At 35.4% G+C, this 20,000-nt stretch overlaps 1 protein-coding gene across 1 annotated transcript in view; it reads left to right on the top strand.

Annotated features, from left to right (window-relative positions):
• The window catches only part of LOC135202128 (glutamic acid-rich protein-like), a 95,997-nt gene that overhangs the window by 5,256 nt on the left and 70,741 nt on the right, over nucleotides 1-20,000 (top strand). The window contains exon 2 of the mRNA XM_064231378.1: nucleotides 1,704-1,757. Coding sequence (XP_064087448.1) covers nucleotides 1,704-1,757 — 54 coding nt within the window. The remainder of the gene's footprint in view (nucleotides 1-1,703; nucleotides 1,758-20,000) is intronic.

Raw genomic sequence — 20,000 nt, forward strand, 5'->3', positions numbered from 1 at the left:
TCGTAAATCGAATGTTTTGTCATAAGGAATCTGTTTTGGTGTTGTGCCAGATCTCTGGTAAAGTGCCGTTTATTACTTCTTGGTTTACATGAAGCTTGCTTCAAAAGTATCGGAAAAGTAGGGCGGAGAGAGAGAGAGAGAGAGAGAGAGAGAGAGAGAGTTACAAGGATTAGGATGTCTCAGAGACTCAAATAGCCCATCCGAGTAGACGTCATGTGTTCACTCATCGCTAGGAGCAGGTTTTACTGTTCATACACAGTGTACCAAAGATTTTGTCTAGCTTTCTTCTAAACTCTTCAACACTGTTGCTGCTTACAGCATCTGGTGGCAGTTTATTCCATGAGAGAGAGAGAGAGAGGAGAGAGAGAGAGAGAGAGAGAGAGAGAGAGAGAGAGAGAATTATTGTCACAAAAGGTGCACGTGAATTTAGTGTAAGTTAATGCCACAGAACTTATGAGTAAAGAGAGAGAGAGAGGAGAGAGAGAGAGAGAGAGAGAGAGAGAGAGAGAGAGAGAAAGAGCGGTTACTAATGTCACAAAAGATGCAAGTGAATTTGGTGTAAGTGAATACCGCAGAATATAACAGTAACAGGAGAGAGAGAGAGAGAGAGAGAGAGAGAGAGAGAGAGAGAGAGAGAGAGAGAGAGCATTCATTTCAGTAGAAACAGGCAAATCCCCGACCCTAATAAACCTACTAACTACACAGAGGAAAGTCCTGCGGAAAACAGAAAGGTATATTTGATGTACTGCTTTTAAACTGGAATTTCGATTTCCCTATGAACGCACCCTACTCGCCAAGCTCTCTCTCTCTCTCTCTCTCTCTCTCTCTCTCTCTCTCTCTCTCTCTCTCTCTCTCAATCCGATGAGAAGTAACAAATTCGCATCGTGTATAGTCAAGCAGCGCCTTTACGGGCGTAGCAACTTGGGAGACAACTCGACCTCTGAGTGCTAAGTGATTCCGCTGCCGCTGTTGGAAGAGGAGAACCATCCTACCCCCACCCCCAACTCCTATCCCCAGCTCCCCACCTCCCAAGCTCCTCCTATTCCTTATTCATCCACAGGCCCCCCCCCAAACCATAAATGGGTGGTGGGTGGGGGTTTTACATGGAATACATAATGAATCACCTATACGCACTGGACCTATGGATGCGTAATTGATATCAGTTCTATGGTTGCCATGTAACTATCTCTCTCTCTCTCTCTCTCTCTCTCTCTCTCTCTATATATATATATATATATATATATATATATATATATATATATATATATATATATACAGTATACATATATATACATTATATATGTATATGATATATATCATATATATATATATATATATATAATATAGTTATGTATATTATGCATATATATACATCTACCAATTTATCTGTATATATATAATCATATTTATACGTACACACCACAACACACACACACACACACACACACACATATATATATATATATATGCACATATATGTATGTATGTGTTTATTGGTAACAGCGACCCCGTCCAAAAGATTGCTGAGAGATAATGTCAATTCTTATCTTCGGCCTGCGGTAATATCACGCCCTTCCCCAGCAAAATATTTCTCTTAGGCGTTATTGAGCTTTCTAGGAGTATCTGGTAACCCCGCGTCATTGTTATTCCTTGTGGCCCCTGCCCCAACGTAAGGACTTACCTATTCCCTTCTCGCCCAACAGATTGCAAGAACTGAAGAGTGATTCCTCAGATTCTGTGACAGCTCTCGGACCTGCGTCAGTGTTCAAATATATATATATATATATATATATATATATATTATATATATATATATATATATATATTATATAATTTATACACAGCGAATTTCAACATTACAACATCCACAATTTCATAAATAATGCATATATTTATATAATATTATATGTAGTATATACACAAATATAATGTGCACGCACGTGTGTATATATATGTATATAAACATATATATAAATATACATATCTACGAAAGTACTTGCTCCAAGCCCGTTTTCCCACTTACCTTTCTACCGTGGATTTAAGGATATATTATATATATATATATATATATATATATATATATATATATATATATATATATTATATATATAGTGTATGCGTGCATCAACGTTTTATATATACGTCATGAGGGGGGATGGGGGGTAGAGAAGGCTACAGCCTTTAGTCCCCTACGCTTGTGTGTGCGTGTGTTTGTCTGTGCGCGCACGCGTGCTATCAAAGGAAGACCTTGCGAACACAGTCGTAAATAAAATGGAAAAAGAAGCAAGGACAATATAACTTTTGCCAGCGTGAGGTCTCCTTTGAAAGCGTATCCGCATAAACATCAGTGAGAGAGAGAGAGAGAGAGAGAGAGAGAGAGAGAGAGAGAGAGAGAGAGAGAGAGAGCATAGGCGCAAGTGGGCAGCGGTTTCATCCTCTCTGGCAGCCTTTACATTTTGATGGCTTAATATCTTAATCATGCTAATTTGCCGAAACATACGAGGCTCGTTAGCCAAAGATAATGAGATAGTAATGAGGGAGAGAAGGAGAGCGGAGAAAAAAACAAGGATATGAGGGAAAGATGGTAGATAAAAGAAAATTTCTAAACCTCACAAAAGGTATGCGTCACCAAGACTAAATTAATTGTGTGGAAACAGATAGAGACATGCACCCCACGACAAGCTCTATTCCATAATAAAACTGATATTGGATTCAATCTGTAACTTAAAACAGAATAACTTACTTTTTCTTTTTTAAAAGAAAAAGGCAGATGAGACGTTTCAGGGAATACGGAAGGAAATAGAGAATTTCCTTATGGATATTAGCCCACATTTTTATACTGGAGAACCAATGCGTTTTCGTACCCCTACCGCTCGAAGAAAACGGGAATAATAAAAAGGGGATGGAGGTCCTTGTCTGTCTGTCTGTCTGTGTGTCTGTCCGAATATCTGCTTAGTACTAATTCAACTAGGCCTGCCTCTCTCTGTCTCTCTCTATCACAGGCACACACACAATCAAACACGCATTCTTCCTCTTATTTTACCTATTTCAATTCTCTCTCTCTCTCTCTCTCTCTCTAATTTTAACTTCTTTTTCCAATTCATGTTAATCTCTCTCTCTCTCTCTCTCTCTCTCTCTCTCTCTCCCTCTCTCTCTCTCTCTCTCTCTCTCTCTCTCTCTTTTTTTAACTTCTTTTTTCAATTCATGTTAATCTCTCTCTCTCTCTCTCCTCTCTCTCTCCTCTCGGTCATCTCTCGTCCTCTCCATCTCTCTCTCTCACAATCGAACGCGCATTCTTCCTCTCATTTAACCTCTCTATTTCAATTCACAACTCTCTCTCTCTCCACTCCGAGCATATCATCAGCCACGTTCGAATTTCAAAGCCTACGGATATCCCCCCCTTCTCAGCTAAGTAAACGGTTCTGACATTACAGACAGGGCCGAATATGAGGAATGGTACGAGAGAGAGAGAGAGAGAGAGAGAGAGAGAGAGAGAGAGAGAGAAAGGCCATTGGCAAATAGATGAAGTGCATTCATTTGAAAAAAAAATTGAAATATAAAAATAGAAGGCAGAAAGAAAATAATCTAAGAATGAAAACAAAAACAGAAAGTGAGATGGAGAGATAAACAGGTAAAGGTCGAGACAAACACTGCTTTCCCCAACTTCCTGTGCACCCACCAATTAAAACTCGGCCGAATTGGTTTATCCGCTGGAGCAAACCGTAAAAAGAAAAAAAAAATTCTTTGCAAAATGTAGCAATCGGTACCTTTTTTCATAATACTTCCTTACAATTTTAGTTATCTGAATTAACATTTCCATACATACACATACACATACACACACACACACACACACACACACACATATATAGTATAGACACACACATACATATATACTACATACTACTACATAGCATACATACATACATGATATACAGAATATAATATATATATTATATATATATCACATCACAACTATATATATATAGATATATATATATATATATATATATATAGACCATATATATATATATATATATATATATATATATATATATATATATATATATTATATATATATATATATATATCTATATATATATATAATATATATTTTTATAATGTTTATGCATAAGTATTATATATTACATATACTATATATACACAAATTTTACTTCATAGACCAATATCGTTAGGTTTGTCATTGCATTTGACAAAGATTTGGTAATAAATATAAAATAAAAAAAAAAAAGTGAGAGAGAGAGAGAGAGAGCGGGAACACACACGCAAGTCAGATCCCTCCCTTGAAACCATCAACCATATGAATTCCAGCGCTTCGGAAATGACTTACTCTATTGTTCTCGCTAAACCCAACGTTATGGAGTCATTAATCACAGCCCATATCATATTCTCCGTTCTCTTTGTCAAGTGAATTTTCTCCCGGGAGTTTTACAAACGAGCACGTACTCGTACACACACGCACACACAGATACACACTATACATGTCAAAGATACTATGGGGTACAATACACACACACACAGGGTGTCCATTAAGTCCCAGTCCCATTCCATTACAAGTATTTATTGCTTGTTAATGGGTACTGGGAATTTATGGAAACCCTGTATATATTATATATATATATATTATATATATATATATATCTATATATATATATATATATATATATATGTGTATGTATGCAAAAAATGTATATATATAGCATACACACAAAAATTTATTGATCTTCACAAGTGACGTACATAAAGCAATATAATAATAATAATAATAATAATAATAATAATAATAATAATAATAATAATAATAATAAATAATAATAATAATAATAATAATGCCTGTGCCAATCTGGTGCATATCTATACTGCATGCAGAGTACCAGCTATTTATTTATATTTAACACTAAAAAAAATATTTTACCTTTGAGCCTTTGCTTCAAACTGTTGTTAAATCTGCTCTTTCCATGTCTGTTGACCCAATCGATAACGCACAACCATTTGTCTTAAACTGATTAAAACATATTTCACATTTACTTTCCCTCTATGCATTGATATCCGCCTTAAATGTGATTCAGCAGTACTGCAAAGCATTTATTCAATTTTGTCCTATTGTAGAATAAGGACGGAAATTTGATTCACTGCAACCCTTCCATTATTCACGGACACAGCATAGTTCAATTCAATAAGTAACAATGTAGGGGACCCAGCTTCCCTTTTCGTATAAATACTCGTGGGAGACAGAATATTCAATTTATTGCCCGCCCGCTCCAGCCCCCGTTTCAAAATTAATAGGCCAGTGAAGTGTATTTACATCAAAATGTTACGAACGGATTTCAGTATTATGCTTATTTAATTTATTTTTACAACAGCAAGTCGTTTTCACCATCATTGGATGGCTTTAGAAAAACAAGATAATAGTCTTTGACCCGTTCACACACTAACTGCTAACTTTAGATATAAAATTACCTTTGCTAAAAAAAAAGTGTTCAGTATCTTAAGCTTTTAATAAGACTGATTTTGACAGAAGCTTCATTCAGAGGACCTTAACTCCCTAAACAAATACTGAGCCAATTATATAACTGCAAATAATATACTGAGAGGAGACGTATATACAAGTATATGCCATACCAACCTTGATACAAAACACTATTCTCATTTCAGATATCGAAAGAAAAAGACATATTTCGGTATTCGCCTACATATCTACCGAACCCCTCCACAAACATCACAAATCACGACGTGTGCATATTCGCAGGGACTAACATGATACGATAAACCCATCCAGTTTCTGGTAACGAGGTCACATTAGGACATATTCTCCCACTAACGGTATTAATGAGTGTATGGGCACTCTGTAATCATCACCGCGTCAAAGGGTTTTAATACACGGAAATTATTTGTGCAGCGCCGCTAGTACCAAAGGGTGGGGGTGTGTAATTATATTCATAAGACTTTATATTTTAAAAATGATTGCTCGCTGATGTGAGACAAGTTAAAAATTACTATATTTGTAAACATACATGCATACATTATATGTATATATATATGTGTGTGCATATGTGTGTATATATATATATATATATATATATATATATACTATATATATATATATGAATACATACACATATATATGCCTATATATATGCATATTTACACATACATACGTGCACACACACATATATATATGTGCGTAAATTATTTACAAGTATATATGCATAAAATCAAGATTCCACGCACAAAAACATGCAAATACTGTCTAAAGCACCAGCATCGGTCCTTGACTCCCCATTCTCCTCTACCATTCACTCCGCTTTCACTCCAAAAACTGAGCCCATTTCTATTTTTCTTTCTGTCCTCCAAATCTTCGTTTGTAATCTGATCGGCACATTTCACAATCTCTTTTCATGTGTTTCCAATATCTCGATGTCATTCCTCTTTTTTCGGTCACCGTCGATACTATATATATATATATATATATATATATATATATATATATATATATATATATATATATATATATATATATGCATGCACATAAGATTCTGCAAACATATAAATTGGAGTAGTATATATATATATATATATATATATATATATATATATATATATATATATATATATATATATATATATATAATTTAATTCATGTAGTCTCCAATACGTCAAAATAAAAAATCTGGACTGCGCAACTAGAAAAGCCCCCTGAAAACTAAAGCAATCCCCTAAGACTTGTTTTTTTTCATTGAAAGTTTTTTTTTTTTTTTTTATTTAAAAATCACTCGAAACTCCAAAAGTACAACAGTGGTCTAAAGTTACGAAATGGGAAAATGAAAGCAAAATATGTGATAATTGTGTTACTTTATATTTAACAGTGATTTTTATTTCATGCTCATAAAGCCTACTTAGGTAGGATATATGTTCTACCTCTCCCGAGGAATACTTTTGACTGACGTATCCCTTACGAGAGGCGGAATATAGATCCTACCCAAGTGAAATATCGAGAGAGACTGAGAGTTTCCAGCCCTGTGATTGGCTTTTCAACAGCCAACCAGGAGCGTCGTAAGGGACGGGCCTAGACATCAAATGCACGGTTGATGTGAATCTACTATAGCCACGATACATACACCTATCGATTATTTACGTAAACCTATCACTTACACACACACACACACACACACACACACACACATATATATATATATATATATATATATTATATAATATATATAGTATTATATATATATTAATAGTATGGTAAAATAAAATACAAAATAATTATAATAATATATATATATTTATCTGCAAGTTTTTTTATAGTAAAATATACAAAATATTGCAGATAGAAAAACAGCAAATAACCATGACCGAAGGGAGCAAACTCGAAAAATACTTACTGCGAATAACAAGGCATATGGTAAAATGTAAAATCACAGAAGACTAATAAGGCACCAAAGAAGGTCTTACGCATGAATTCAAAGCCTCAAGAAGCAACGAAGACCTGCAGGAGGTTACGCAAGTTTAATCAATAGCCTGAAGGTCACCTGAGAGAGAGAGAGAGAGAGAGAGAGAGAGAGAGAGAGAGAGAGAGAGAGAGAGAGAGAGAGAGAGAGAGAGCTCAGGATGAGTTACTTTATCGGTAAAGGTAATTTTACCGAGATACTTCGTATGTCTCTCACCCAAGTTGGAGAGAGAGAGAGAGAGAGAGAGAGAGAGAGAGAGAGAGAGAGAGAGAGAGAGAATTGAATGTGGAAACATTTCTCAACCCGATCTCAAGGACAAATGAGAGATTACTCAACTTCGCACACATGTGGCTTCAAGGACAACAGAGAGAGAGAGAGAGAGAGAGAGAGAGAGAGAGAGAGAGAGAGAGAGAGAGAGAGAGAGAGCCTGATAACTCAGCCCAGCCTGATCCAGTCTCCCTCTATTTATATAACATAGCTTGAAACTTATCTGCAAGGGTTATAACCTGACTGCTAGAGATCACAACCAGGCTTGTCATAACAAAAGGTTGTGGATACAAATACCACTCGTATCCTATACGGTGTCAGGTTGTGATTTGGAGAAAAAATAAACACCTTGGAGACACTACTAAATAACAAAATGCCTTCTGTAAACACAAAGTACTAATCCATGACAGTATTAACAGTCAAAACAATTCTCTATGTAGAGACAAATATAAATAAACATGTATTTTTAATGGCACCAGAAGTGTAATATACTAAGTGCAGAAATATAGCTCAAAATGACACAAGAATACATATTTGTATATTTTTGTTAAAGCACATAGGCCTATCAATCTGCACAAAAGCATTTTCGTATATCTATCCTCTCTACTGTATCTTTTAAATGATAATGGCAGCATATTTCCTTCTTTTTTCTCTATAGATAACTTGGAAATTTTTGTATCTTCTACTGTACCATCTTTTTAATGATAACCGCAGCATAATTCACGCGTTTTCCTCTAGATAAATTTGAAATTCTTGACTCAAGTTCGCTCTAAAAGATTTGTTTGTCCCAGCATCTTCACTCGTCCCTGTCTCTCCCGGATGCACTTCCCCTCTCGAACATCCCCAAACCCTCCCCTATCTTCCCCTCTATAAATCCCCTCACCTCATCCATAGAAACCCTTCTGGACTCCGACCGTGTACGACGATGTACCTATAAATGTCCCTCACTCTTTGAACGTCCTCAGCTGACCAATAATTCGCTCCCTGACCTCCTGTGGCCCATTATCCAATTACCTTATTACCACAGTCGTTACTCCTTACCCTCGTTCTCCTCCTCTCCCCTCCCTCACTGGCTCCCCTTTTTTACACCGAGCATTCCATTGTAACCATTCAAACCTTCACCTTTTTCTTCTTCTTGATAGCCTTTCGATTTACCTTTCTAACCCCGTTCACCAAATTACACCGTCCCCCTCTCGCGTTCCCTTTCCACTTCTGCCGTCCACTCTTTCTTTCCCTTTTCCACTCTTTACTCTTTTCATATGCTGCATCCAAACCGCTCCTCCATCCCCTTTAAATTCCCCTCATATTTTTCACGGCCATCCTGCCGTTTCTCTCTTCCTTCCCTCCTCCCAGAGCCGGGCACAAAAAAAAATTACTGGACCACCTGGTCCTTGTTCTGTCTTGAACAACTACCGAGTTAGGGTTACATAAATTCATATGAGTTCAATTGCGAGAAAAAAAAAAACGTTAGATTGACATCAGATGTACAGTACCACATTGTCTCTTTGGCATCGGTAAATTTGCATACAAATAAATGTTTGCTAGCAAAAACTTTGTTTTTTTAAGTGTTACAGCTGCATAAACATTTAAAGTGGGACACTGCCATTTGGAACACGATGGCTTGTTGTGTAGCCATTAGCGACAATATTTATATATTCATGTGGTATTACTGTCTATTTGTTTATCAGATCACATGTTTACTTTCGATTGTTTCCTTATAAATATTATGTTAGGAATTCTTTGGCAAAATGAACCCATCGTTTATGTGTGAAAGAAATGGATCTACTGTCATCTCAGACCATGTCAACATTGTTTCCCATGAAAGATATTACTTGCAATGAAAGACATTATTTCCCTTTAAAAGACATTATTTTCATTGAAAAGACAAAAGAAAGGGAAAATTCTTTTTTTCTCAATATCTCTTCAAAAGGTATTCTTTGAAATGTCACCAAGATGCAGTGATATAGTAGACAAATGTCACCTACATGAAAGAGGAAGCCCATCTCTCTCTCTCTCTCTCTCTCTCTCTCTCTCTCTCTCTCTCTCTCTCTCTCTCTCTCTCTCTCTCTCTGTCTGCTCGACAATAAGACTTCGATCCAGGCGTCGCATTGTCTCTAACGACAACTTTAAGAACAAATCCACAAAAGAGAACAATGAACAAAGCAAAGCGCATCTCCAGTTCGGTACAATTCCAGGTTCTCTTTTTTCCCGTTCACACAAACACGGAATCAGCGTCCATCCGATAGCTGTATTCATGAAGCAGCAGCAAATATATATTCTCGAAAATTCTGAAGACAGTTGAAGCGTACTCATGGCCAATAATAATAATAATAATACAGGTTTTACTGAAAATAATGGCTATTTCAGCCGCGTTTACTTTGTATGGAAAAGAAACTTCTATACAAAATAAACGCGGCCGAAATAGCCATTATTTTCAGCAAAACCTGTACTTATGAAGGCCTTCTTCCAGCAAATAATAATAATAATAATATTAGTAGTAGTAGTTGTCTGTTTGTTTGTATGGTGTTTTAACGCTGCTTGGAAGCAGTGGTTATTCAGCAAAGGGACCAACGGCTTTACGTGACTTCTGAACCACGTCGAGAGTGAACTTCTATCACCAGAAATACACATCTCTCACCCCTCAGTGGAATGCCCAAGAATCGAACTCGCAGCCACCGAGGTGGCACGCTAACACCATGCCGACCACGTCACTGAGGCGCTTAGTAGTAGGAGTAGTAGTAGTACTAGTAGCTGTTTCTGTGACAATATAAATAAACATTGCTGTTATCATTATTTATAAAAGCGAAAATGGATTGAACCGAATTCTCTTTCCTAACATCTTTAATCTATTGACCTTGATATGATTTTCAGGAAACCTTCCATATGGCTAAAAATTAATATCGGTCCAGGTCGACGGTTACGCAGGGTTAGCGATTTTTTTAATTAAAAAAAAATTATTTTAAAAATTCAGTGATTTATTTGACGTTTTTTATCTATTTGATTTTTTTATTTGTTAGAAGTTTTTTCAATCCTTTTTTCCTCAAAATGTATCTTATGACAGAATTATTATTGATTTATCTTTTAGGCTTCCAGTTCTGGCCTAAAGTATGTACTTGCAAATTTTTTAATATCAAATAAATGCGCCACAGTTATGCTTAAGATTTTATTAACCTCCAAACCATATTTTTCAATTATTTTGCTCTCAAATAAAAAAATAAAAAAAGATAAAATAAAATAATATAGTTTTTAAAGAAAAAACCAATGATTTAATCACTTGATTGAATCAGTTTGATTTAGTCGTTGACAACCCTGTGGTTAAGCGTTCTCGCAGATCTAGTCCAGAAGATAAAAGTTCTTACAAACCCTGTTCAGTTGATCACCATTACTATAGATCGGCTCAGAAGCTGAACGTTCTTGCACGTTCGGGACGATAAATAAAAGTTCCTTCAGAGCAGGATCAATGTCTGAGAATCCTTGCATGCACGGGCCTGAAAGTAAACGTTCTTGAAGGTTTGGACCATTACATCAAAGTTACCACTGTTTGATGTCAAAAAGTTCTCGACTGCTCTCAACAGCAGTGAATTATTCTGGTTGATCAGCATCGACAGATAATTGCTCTTGCTGATCCGTATCGACAGATACTTATCATAATGTGATGAAAACAAATTACTAACACTCTAAACCAATTTGTTTCCTTTCCAACCTTTAGAAGATGGACGCACGCTGAACAATTTCGTGACCTACGAAAATTTTACTAAGAATTATTCATTTTTTTTAATATCTAACATTAATTAACTTTCATTTAACCATGAATTTTGCGCATGACAGACCTTTGTTGCTGCTACACCATGTCAAGGAACTACATCATTCAATACGTCGATTCACAACGCACTCAGGCATATTGCAATGTCACTTTCGGCATCCTCGAAAATAAACCTTCCTATACAGCAACGGCAATACACGACGGGCCAAATTGTGAGAGAGAGAGAGAGAGAGAGAAAGAGAGAGAGAGAGAGAGAGAGAGAGAGAGAGAGAGAGAAACTTCTGCTACAGCTCTGGCATCACCTTGAAACCAACCCCCTCCCTCCCACATCCCCCCTTCCATCCCACCCCCTCAATCCCCATTTTTTGCGAAGCGCTCTCTCTCCAAAGTGCATCGAGGCGCTGTCGAATCATTTGTCTGGAGAGAAAGCATAATGATATATGATATGCCGAGGAGCAACAGCGGTTGCCAAAAGCAGGGGTGGGCCTCAATTATCATTCAAGGAATGTCCCTTCTTCGTCCCCTGGCACCGCTTGGGGGACGCGCCGAATTTTGCATCCGAAGGTGACGGTTCCTCCAGGATGCGCGCGACACTCCTTGCATTAATCGCTGGCCTATCCCATAGGGACGATTCTTCTTCTTTTTCTTCCTCGACGGTGTAGTGTGACAACTGCATATCACATACTAAACATAACTACTAACAATAATACTGACACCAGTAATTTAAATGCACGAAATACTTTATAATAATAATAATAATAATAATAATAATAATAATAATAATATCAACAGTCAAATAATATAACAACGATTAAATAATAACCGCACTAAAAATAATAATGACATGGGAAATGAAAATGTTCGACATACTATAATAATAATAATAATAATAATAATAATAATAATAATAATAATAATAATAATAATAATAATAATAATAATAATAATATCAAAAGTAAAACAACATAACGATTATGTTGATACTAAAATTATTTTTATTTACAATTTTCTTTACACATTTAACATTATTTTAAAAGACAACACGCTAAATAACCATACAACAACAACAACAATAATAATAATAATAATAAAATAATAATAATAATAATAATAATAAATAATAATAATGGTAGTACCAACGGCAACAGTACGAAACTAATAGCGATTATAGTCAGCTTTTATATTACATTCCAAGTTTTATCAATTATATTTCCTATTTTCATTTATGTGCTTGGTTCAATTAATCGTTAGTTGGTTTCTTTTCCTTAATGCTGAGTAAATAATTCAATGTCCCTTTCTTTATTCTTTCCAAGTCTGTTTTTCTAAACCTTTTCAATTCCAATATTGACCTATCCTGCCTTTTTTTTAAATTCTTTTTTGTCATAAATAACAAAATCGTTTTTATTTTCTCTATTCTTCCACTTGACTTATTCTATCATTAATCCAATCAATTTTTCCAATATTTTTTTTCTCTTTATATTTGCTTAAATACTAAATATACCGATTTTCTCCTCTTATTTGCAATAAGTGGCTTATTTCTAACACGAACCGGAGAGTAGAGGTGATTTTCTCCCATAATTTTGCGCGCCACTATGGCTGCAACAATGCAGCGGATCTTTGACGAAGAAAACTGCAAGACAACGATTTGAAACCTGCTCACACTTTTGACACCTGATAGTGACTTAGATCGGAAGTTGATTCAACACTTCTAGTTCCAAGAATGATATATTAAACAACAGTACCATTTGGACCGTTCAATTCTTTAATTATTTTGACACCTACCTATTCAGCCATTCACTTCCACGCATACATTAATCGACTAGTTTGGCGATAGTAGTAAATTATTCTCAGGAACGATAGTCCTGGATATACTGGAAAGTTACTGATTCCTTCATCGCATAAAGATAACCATTCTGTTAATATTTTTCCTACGTAGAGAGTTCTGGCTGAATGAAAGATGCTGCTTACTCCTTTTCTACAATAATATATTCATCTATCGATATGCATAAATAAAACTCAACGCCATCGATGCCTTTACTTGCTTAAGATGCTGGTTGCAAAACGGTAACTTTCACTCTATACGTTAGTTTTAATCTACCAACGTCAGTTAGACAATTCACGACCTTTCACCAGCTGCTAAAGGCTTTTTGATACTAAGGCTGGGGTGCCATCTGTACCCATTCACCAGCGGAATACTTCGTCTCGCAAGAATTTCCATCTTTCTTACGTAACTCGTTCCGAAAAACGTCGCCAATGAAAGGCAAAGCCGAGGCACGGCGCATGGTGACGCTCATACTAATCCAGTAATACAGGTGACACTGATTAGACCTGATAAATCCAGAATAAAGAATGTAACAGGGTAAGAATAACCAGCCATACACAAATTAGTTTGCCTCGCTTAGGCCAAACAAAAGCTCTCTCTCTCTCTCTCTCTCTCTCTCTCTCTCTCTCTTCTCTCTCTCTCTCTTAAACATTAAGACGTTTATCTAAAAGGGGCGGGTCCAGAGGGAAAAAACACATCTCTTACACATCAAGACTTTAACTACTGGATCATTGGTGCTCATTGGCTGTGAGCGTGTGTAAGTTGGTAAGTGTGTAGGCATACCATGCCAGAGTGAATGTGCAAAGTAAAAATAGACACCTGCTATATATATATATGTATATAAAATATATATATATATATATATATATATATATATATATATATATTACATTCAATCATGAGCTCAAAGTATAAGTTTAACGATACAAAAAGCCATGTATGCCCTTACTGAATAAAATCCAAAATCCAATCTCACGATAAATTTCGATTGAAAGGTTCCCAGACCGGGAACAAAAATGGAATACTTGAAAATGAATATCGAGGCATTTTGGGTGTACGTGTATGTGTTCATCGCATACATGCCATCTTCTATGTATTGGGACTGGCTCGGGTTGAGAGATATACAGGGAATGACCTCGTTTGCAAAAAAGAATAAGACTAAACCTAACAACAGATTTAATAAAAAAAAAAAGAACGGAACAAAATATATTTTTCAATATTAATAAAAAGCACAAAATATCTTCAATGTTAATAAAAAGAACGGGCACAATATATTCTTCAATGTTAATAAAAAGAACGGGGCAAAATACATTCTTCAATATTAATAAAAAGAAGGGGGCAAAACAAGAATATCTTAAAAGGATTTCAATCTTGCAAAAATGGGAATATCACGCCATATACCAACAAGGAGCGTACAATTTCTTCAATGACTGCCAGGCCTTTTGCTGACTACAATCAAACAAAAGGTACACACGGACAGTACGCTTTGAGAACGTCCCTCGTAAAAACAATGTTAAGAAGAACGTCGAGGATGATACGGACATTACGCCACGTGCATCTGCAATAGACGTAAACAAACAGGCCGTTTAACTCTTTAAGCACCTCACTGTCAATTTCACTTTAAACAGGTCTGTCGCGGGAAGGATTTGCAAGGCTGTTTAAAGTATCATTTAGAAAATACTCGAAAATGGATTCTTTTGCATATATAAAAGAAATATTTCGTTAATGCAAATTTTTGAAACTTAATTGATATTGAATTCTTTTGCAAATAAAATAAAAAAAAAATATTACGTAAAATGCTATTTTTTGGAACACACTTGAAACTGAAATCTTTTGTATATATAAAATAAATATTACGAAAAATCTTACTTTTTTTTTTTACTTACTTGAACCGGAATTCATTTGTATATATATAAAATAAATATTACGTAAAATGCTATATTTTGGAATAAACTTGAAAATGAATTCTTTTGTATATAAAAGAAATATTACGTAAAATACCATAATTTGAAGCACACATGAAACGGAATTCTCATGTATTTGAAATAAATGTTTGTACGTTAAAGAAATATTACGTAAAATACTATTTTTTTTAACATACTTGAACCGGAATTCTTTTGTACATAAAAGAAATATTAAGTTAATTGCCATTTTCTGGAACACACTTGAAACTGAATTCTTTTGTATATAAAAGAACTATCACGCAAAATTCCTTGGAGACATCAAGGGCAATCATTTGGAAAATGTTACGGTTGTATCTTATTCATACAAAGAACGAAAAAATCATCACTGATGCTTTGTAAACTTTAATGACACTTAAAACATTATCATGATTAATCAGAGGGCGTTTTCATCTTGGTACACCACCGGCTAGCCTTTCTCCCCCGCCGTGCGGTGGCTGACACATGGGGCTCGTAGTCACAAAGAGCACAAGAGCATCGATGACAGATATCAAATATTTCGGCTGTCCTGGCTGTCACTGACAGAACTTACGTGACTATAGACAGAAACATTATGGAGAGAGAGAGAGAGAGAGAGAGAGAGAGAGAGAGAGAGAGAGAGAGAGAGAGAGAGAGAGTTTCCAAGACCAAAAAATCCCCGCATGGAGTTCAAAATATATAATGAGAATGGTTACAAACAAGTTTAGGTTGCAAGTAAATCTGGCAGAGAACAGTATACAAATATTTATATAAATATATATATATACATACACACACATATAATATATATATTATATATATATATATCATATATATATATATTATATATATATATATATATGATTAATCAATGCACAAACGCGTGTGAAACAGAAATAAATGTCTGAATCACACAGGAGTCTAGTAGAGTCATAAATACACCGTTATATATATATATATATATATATATATATATATATATATATATATATATATATATATATATATATATATATATATATATATATATATTGTACTGCGAGTTCCTCAAAACAAAACTTGTCATCTACGATCACTTACAAGACCCTGACGAATTGTAGCGTTATTGTCAGCGAAGTAAAACTTTCTTGACACAAAGACAGCAGATGTCAGGCTTCATGAGAGAATCAAATGACTAAAATGAAGAAGAGGAACGCGCATGCGCAATGCAGCTCAGAATGGGTTAATTTAGTAAACGTGAACCGTCAATCATTTTTTTATCACAAGAGAAAAGAGCGGGATATGAATAATTCATAACAAATAAATAAAATTATGCTAAATTGTTGTAAGGCAATTACCATTCCAAAATGACAAATGAAAAATCCCGATGAAAAATAGTGATAAATAATATCAACTGATGTTAATGTGCACCAAACAAGAGTCCTCTGAATCTCATCTAACACCAAACACTTCAGGGCAAAACAGAATATGACTAAAATATCTTAGGTTTCAAAAGATTCTAGTAAGTGTTTTTAGGCCTCAAATTATTGATGTTTCTAGTAAACTTTTCCGGGTAAAAAAAACAACAACAACAACAACAACTTAGCCATCAGAGAGAAACAGGCCTCTCTTACAACGATAAAAATGTAGTACATTGATATGGCAGATAGAACGCGCAAAATTTCGTTTATTTCGGGTAACAAACACTCCATCGTGGTAATTATTCAAGCACCAGCTAGGTTGCCAGAATTTAAATTAGGAGAAATCCATAACAGTATCGGTAGCAATTTGCGCTCAGTCACCACAGTAAGTGAGTCAATGAATTATGGTGCGCACAACATCGAATATTTATATTGTGTGTGTGAGAGAGAGAGAGAGAGAGAGAGAGAGAGAGAGAGAGAGAGAATGGTATTACCTCAATGGAATGAGGACGACCTCATCGAGGTCATCCCGTTTCGATAGTATATATAGTATAATTTTTGTGAGTAATGAGCAATCACGTCAAACGTTTTAACCTCTCTCTCTCTCTCTCTCTCTCTCTCTCTCTCTCTCTCTCTCTCTCTCTCTCTCTCTATATATATATATATATATATATATATATATATATATATATATATATATATTAACCCATAGGCGTTTTTTAGGTACCTAGTTGTTATTCAACGTGTGTGTATATTCTATAATAGCTACACACACATACACACATTTAAATATATATATATATATATATATATATATATATATATATATGTATATATATGTAGTATATATATATATATATATATATATTTAACATACACATAGCAGACACGACCCACACTAGTCGATTAACAACTAGGTACCTAATACTCTGGTTACATCCAAAAAGTATACTGGTCTTTACGGATTAGTATAGGCACTTGAACAGACACAAATATTATCAAACACGCAAATAGACACTGCAAGAAAAAACACACAAACAAGCACAACGACACACCAAAATGTGAGCTTAACCACTGGCGGAGGTAATTATCCAAAGCTCATATTTCGCTGAATGAATATGGAGGGAAAGCCATTACTGCTAACAGTATGACCTGCCATTCAATAATGAGAGAGAGAGAGAGAGAGAGAGAGAGAGAGAGAGAGAGAGAGAGAGAGAGAGAGAGTCTGCTTCGTGGTAACACACGATAGAAAAAATATTATTATTATTATTATTGGTGCACCCATACCGTCAAAAATGACGGTAATAAAAGAGAGGGTCGAGATGACAAGTCCCGAACCTAGGACGTTACGTACCGCCGGGGAGCTCGGCCCAGGGTGCCTTCATTCTGCATTACCATGAATATTTCTAAAACTATTCAGCATTACTAAAATGTTCAAACAACCAAGTACAATTAACTCAAGCCTCTACACAAGAGATCAGAAAACATGTAAAATAATACATTTAACTCAAACCACTACACAAGAGATCAGCAAATACGTAATAATAAGTCAGCATAAACTATCATAAATTTCGAACTTATTAATTAACCCACAAACGAATTTCATGACCTCGACAGAGTGGCAGCAGCCACATCACAAAACGATATTCCATCCCGCTAATCACCTTGTTAACGGTATATCGTTTTTTGCAGCATTTGAAAACAATTGGTGTAGTGGCATAAATTGATGGAGGGTCATTTACCTTTATCTAAAGTTACTGTAGTTTACATTTCATCAGCGGTTTGACTTTTCATTTGAGATTTGGGGTTCAGTGCTAATAATAATAATAATAATAATAATAATAATAATAATAATAATAATAATAATAAATTAAAGAATATATTTCGTATACTTCTCGTTCATTAATGACACAGATTTGTCTGTTATCCATTTCTAACAATCAAATATGAATATTTAACAATATCAGCAATATTATAATAATAATAATAATAATAATAATAATAATAATAATAATAATAATAATAATAATAATAATAATAATAATAATAATAATACATTGCCGTATATTTCTCGTAAATTCATCATTCTTTAATGACAAAGATTTGTCTATTATCCTTTTCTAAAATCAAATATGAATATTTAACAAAATCAGCAATTGAAATAATAACTATCAAAAGCAGATAATGTAAACGTTAAATATCTTGAGTAGCCAAGAATATGCTGATGTTACGATGCAAATTGCAATAAAAAATTGTCCAACACACATCCCCCTTATCAAAACATAATTCTGGAGACTTGAACAAAGTTCATCCAGGACAAATCACATTACCCTACCCAAGCATACGAAAGCAGCAGCCGAAGGTTAAACTTTCTTAGACTTTGCCACTGAGAGAGAGAGAGAAGAGAGAGAGAGAGAGAGAGAGAGAGAGAGAGAGAGAGAATACGTATGTGTGCCTGTATTCTCCATCAGACAGCTTTAGGGGTACAAGGAGAGAAAGCAGTTTCTGCCTTCACTCTCTCCGGAGATCAATACTGAGCGTCCATCCGAACATCATTTCCCAGTGTGCGATTATCATAATTCCAGGCAACGTATTCGGTTATAACGAGTCTTCGTAACAATGGTCGCTCTTAACAATACACTGCAGCAATTCTTAATTATCCTAATAGGCTGCCTGACCCGTTAATAACGTCTAATTGCCCTCATTATCCTGCCCACAGGGAATCGAGTCGGCATTAACCTTCTCGACCTTAAACGACATCTAGAAATGACCCCAATTTTCATCGCTGCGTTTTGACGTCGAAGTTATCTCGCTATCTTCGGACCTGGGCTAGGAAGGGGTATAAATATGTGAGAGCTCCACTGGCTTTTACTCTAAAAGTAAACTCTACTGGCAACTTGGATTACACTCAGCCAAAGGCCTTAAGAAGATTGATTGTTTGTTTGTTTGTATGGTGTTTTTAAGATGCATGGAACCAGTGGTTATTCAGCAACGGGACCAACGGCTTTACGTGACTTCCGAGCCACGTCGAGAGTGAACTTCTATCACCAGAAATACACATCTCTCATCCCTCAATGGGATGTCCGAGAATCGAACTCGCGGCCACCGAGGTGGCAGACCAAGACTATACCGATCATGCCTCTTAGGCGCTCTTTTAAGAAGATTGAAAGCTATGAGCATCAGGGGACATAAAAGCAGGGAGGGAATTCTAAAGCTTGGAATTGGAAGGCAATAAGCGTTCACTGAACGGAACCTTCCGGGAACGCGATCGCATCTCTCTAGCCCAGGTACGAAACTTACTAAAGGTTAGTTGTGCGGAATGATGAAATTGGAGGTATGTGAGTGGATCACGAA

Source organism: Macrobrachium nipponense, chromosome 30 (assembly GCF_015104395.2).
Source record: "Macrobrachium nipponense isolate FS-2020 chromosome 30, ASM1510439v2, whole genome shotgun sequence".
NCBI lineage: Eukaryota > Metazoa > Arthropoda > Malacostraca > Decapoda > Palaemonidae > Macrobrachium > Macrobrachium nipponense.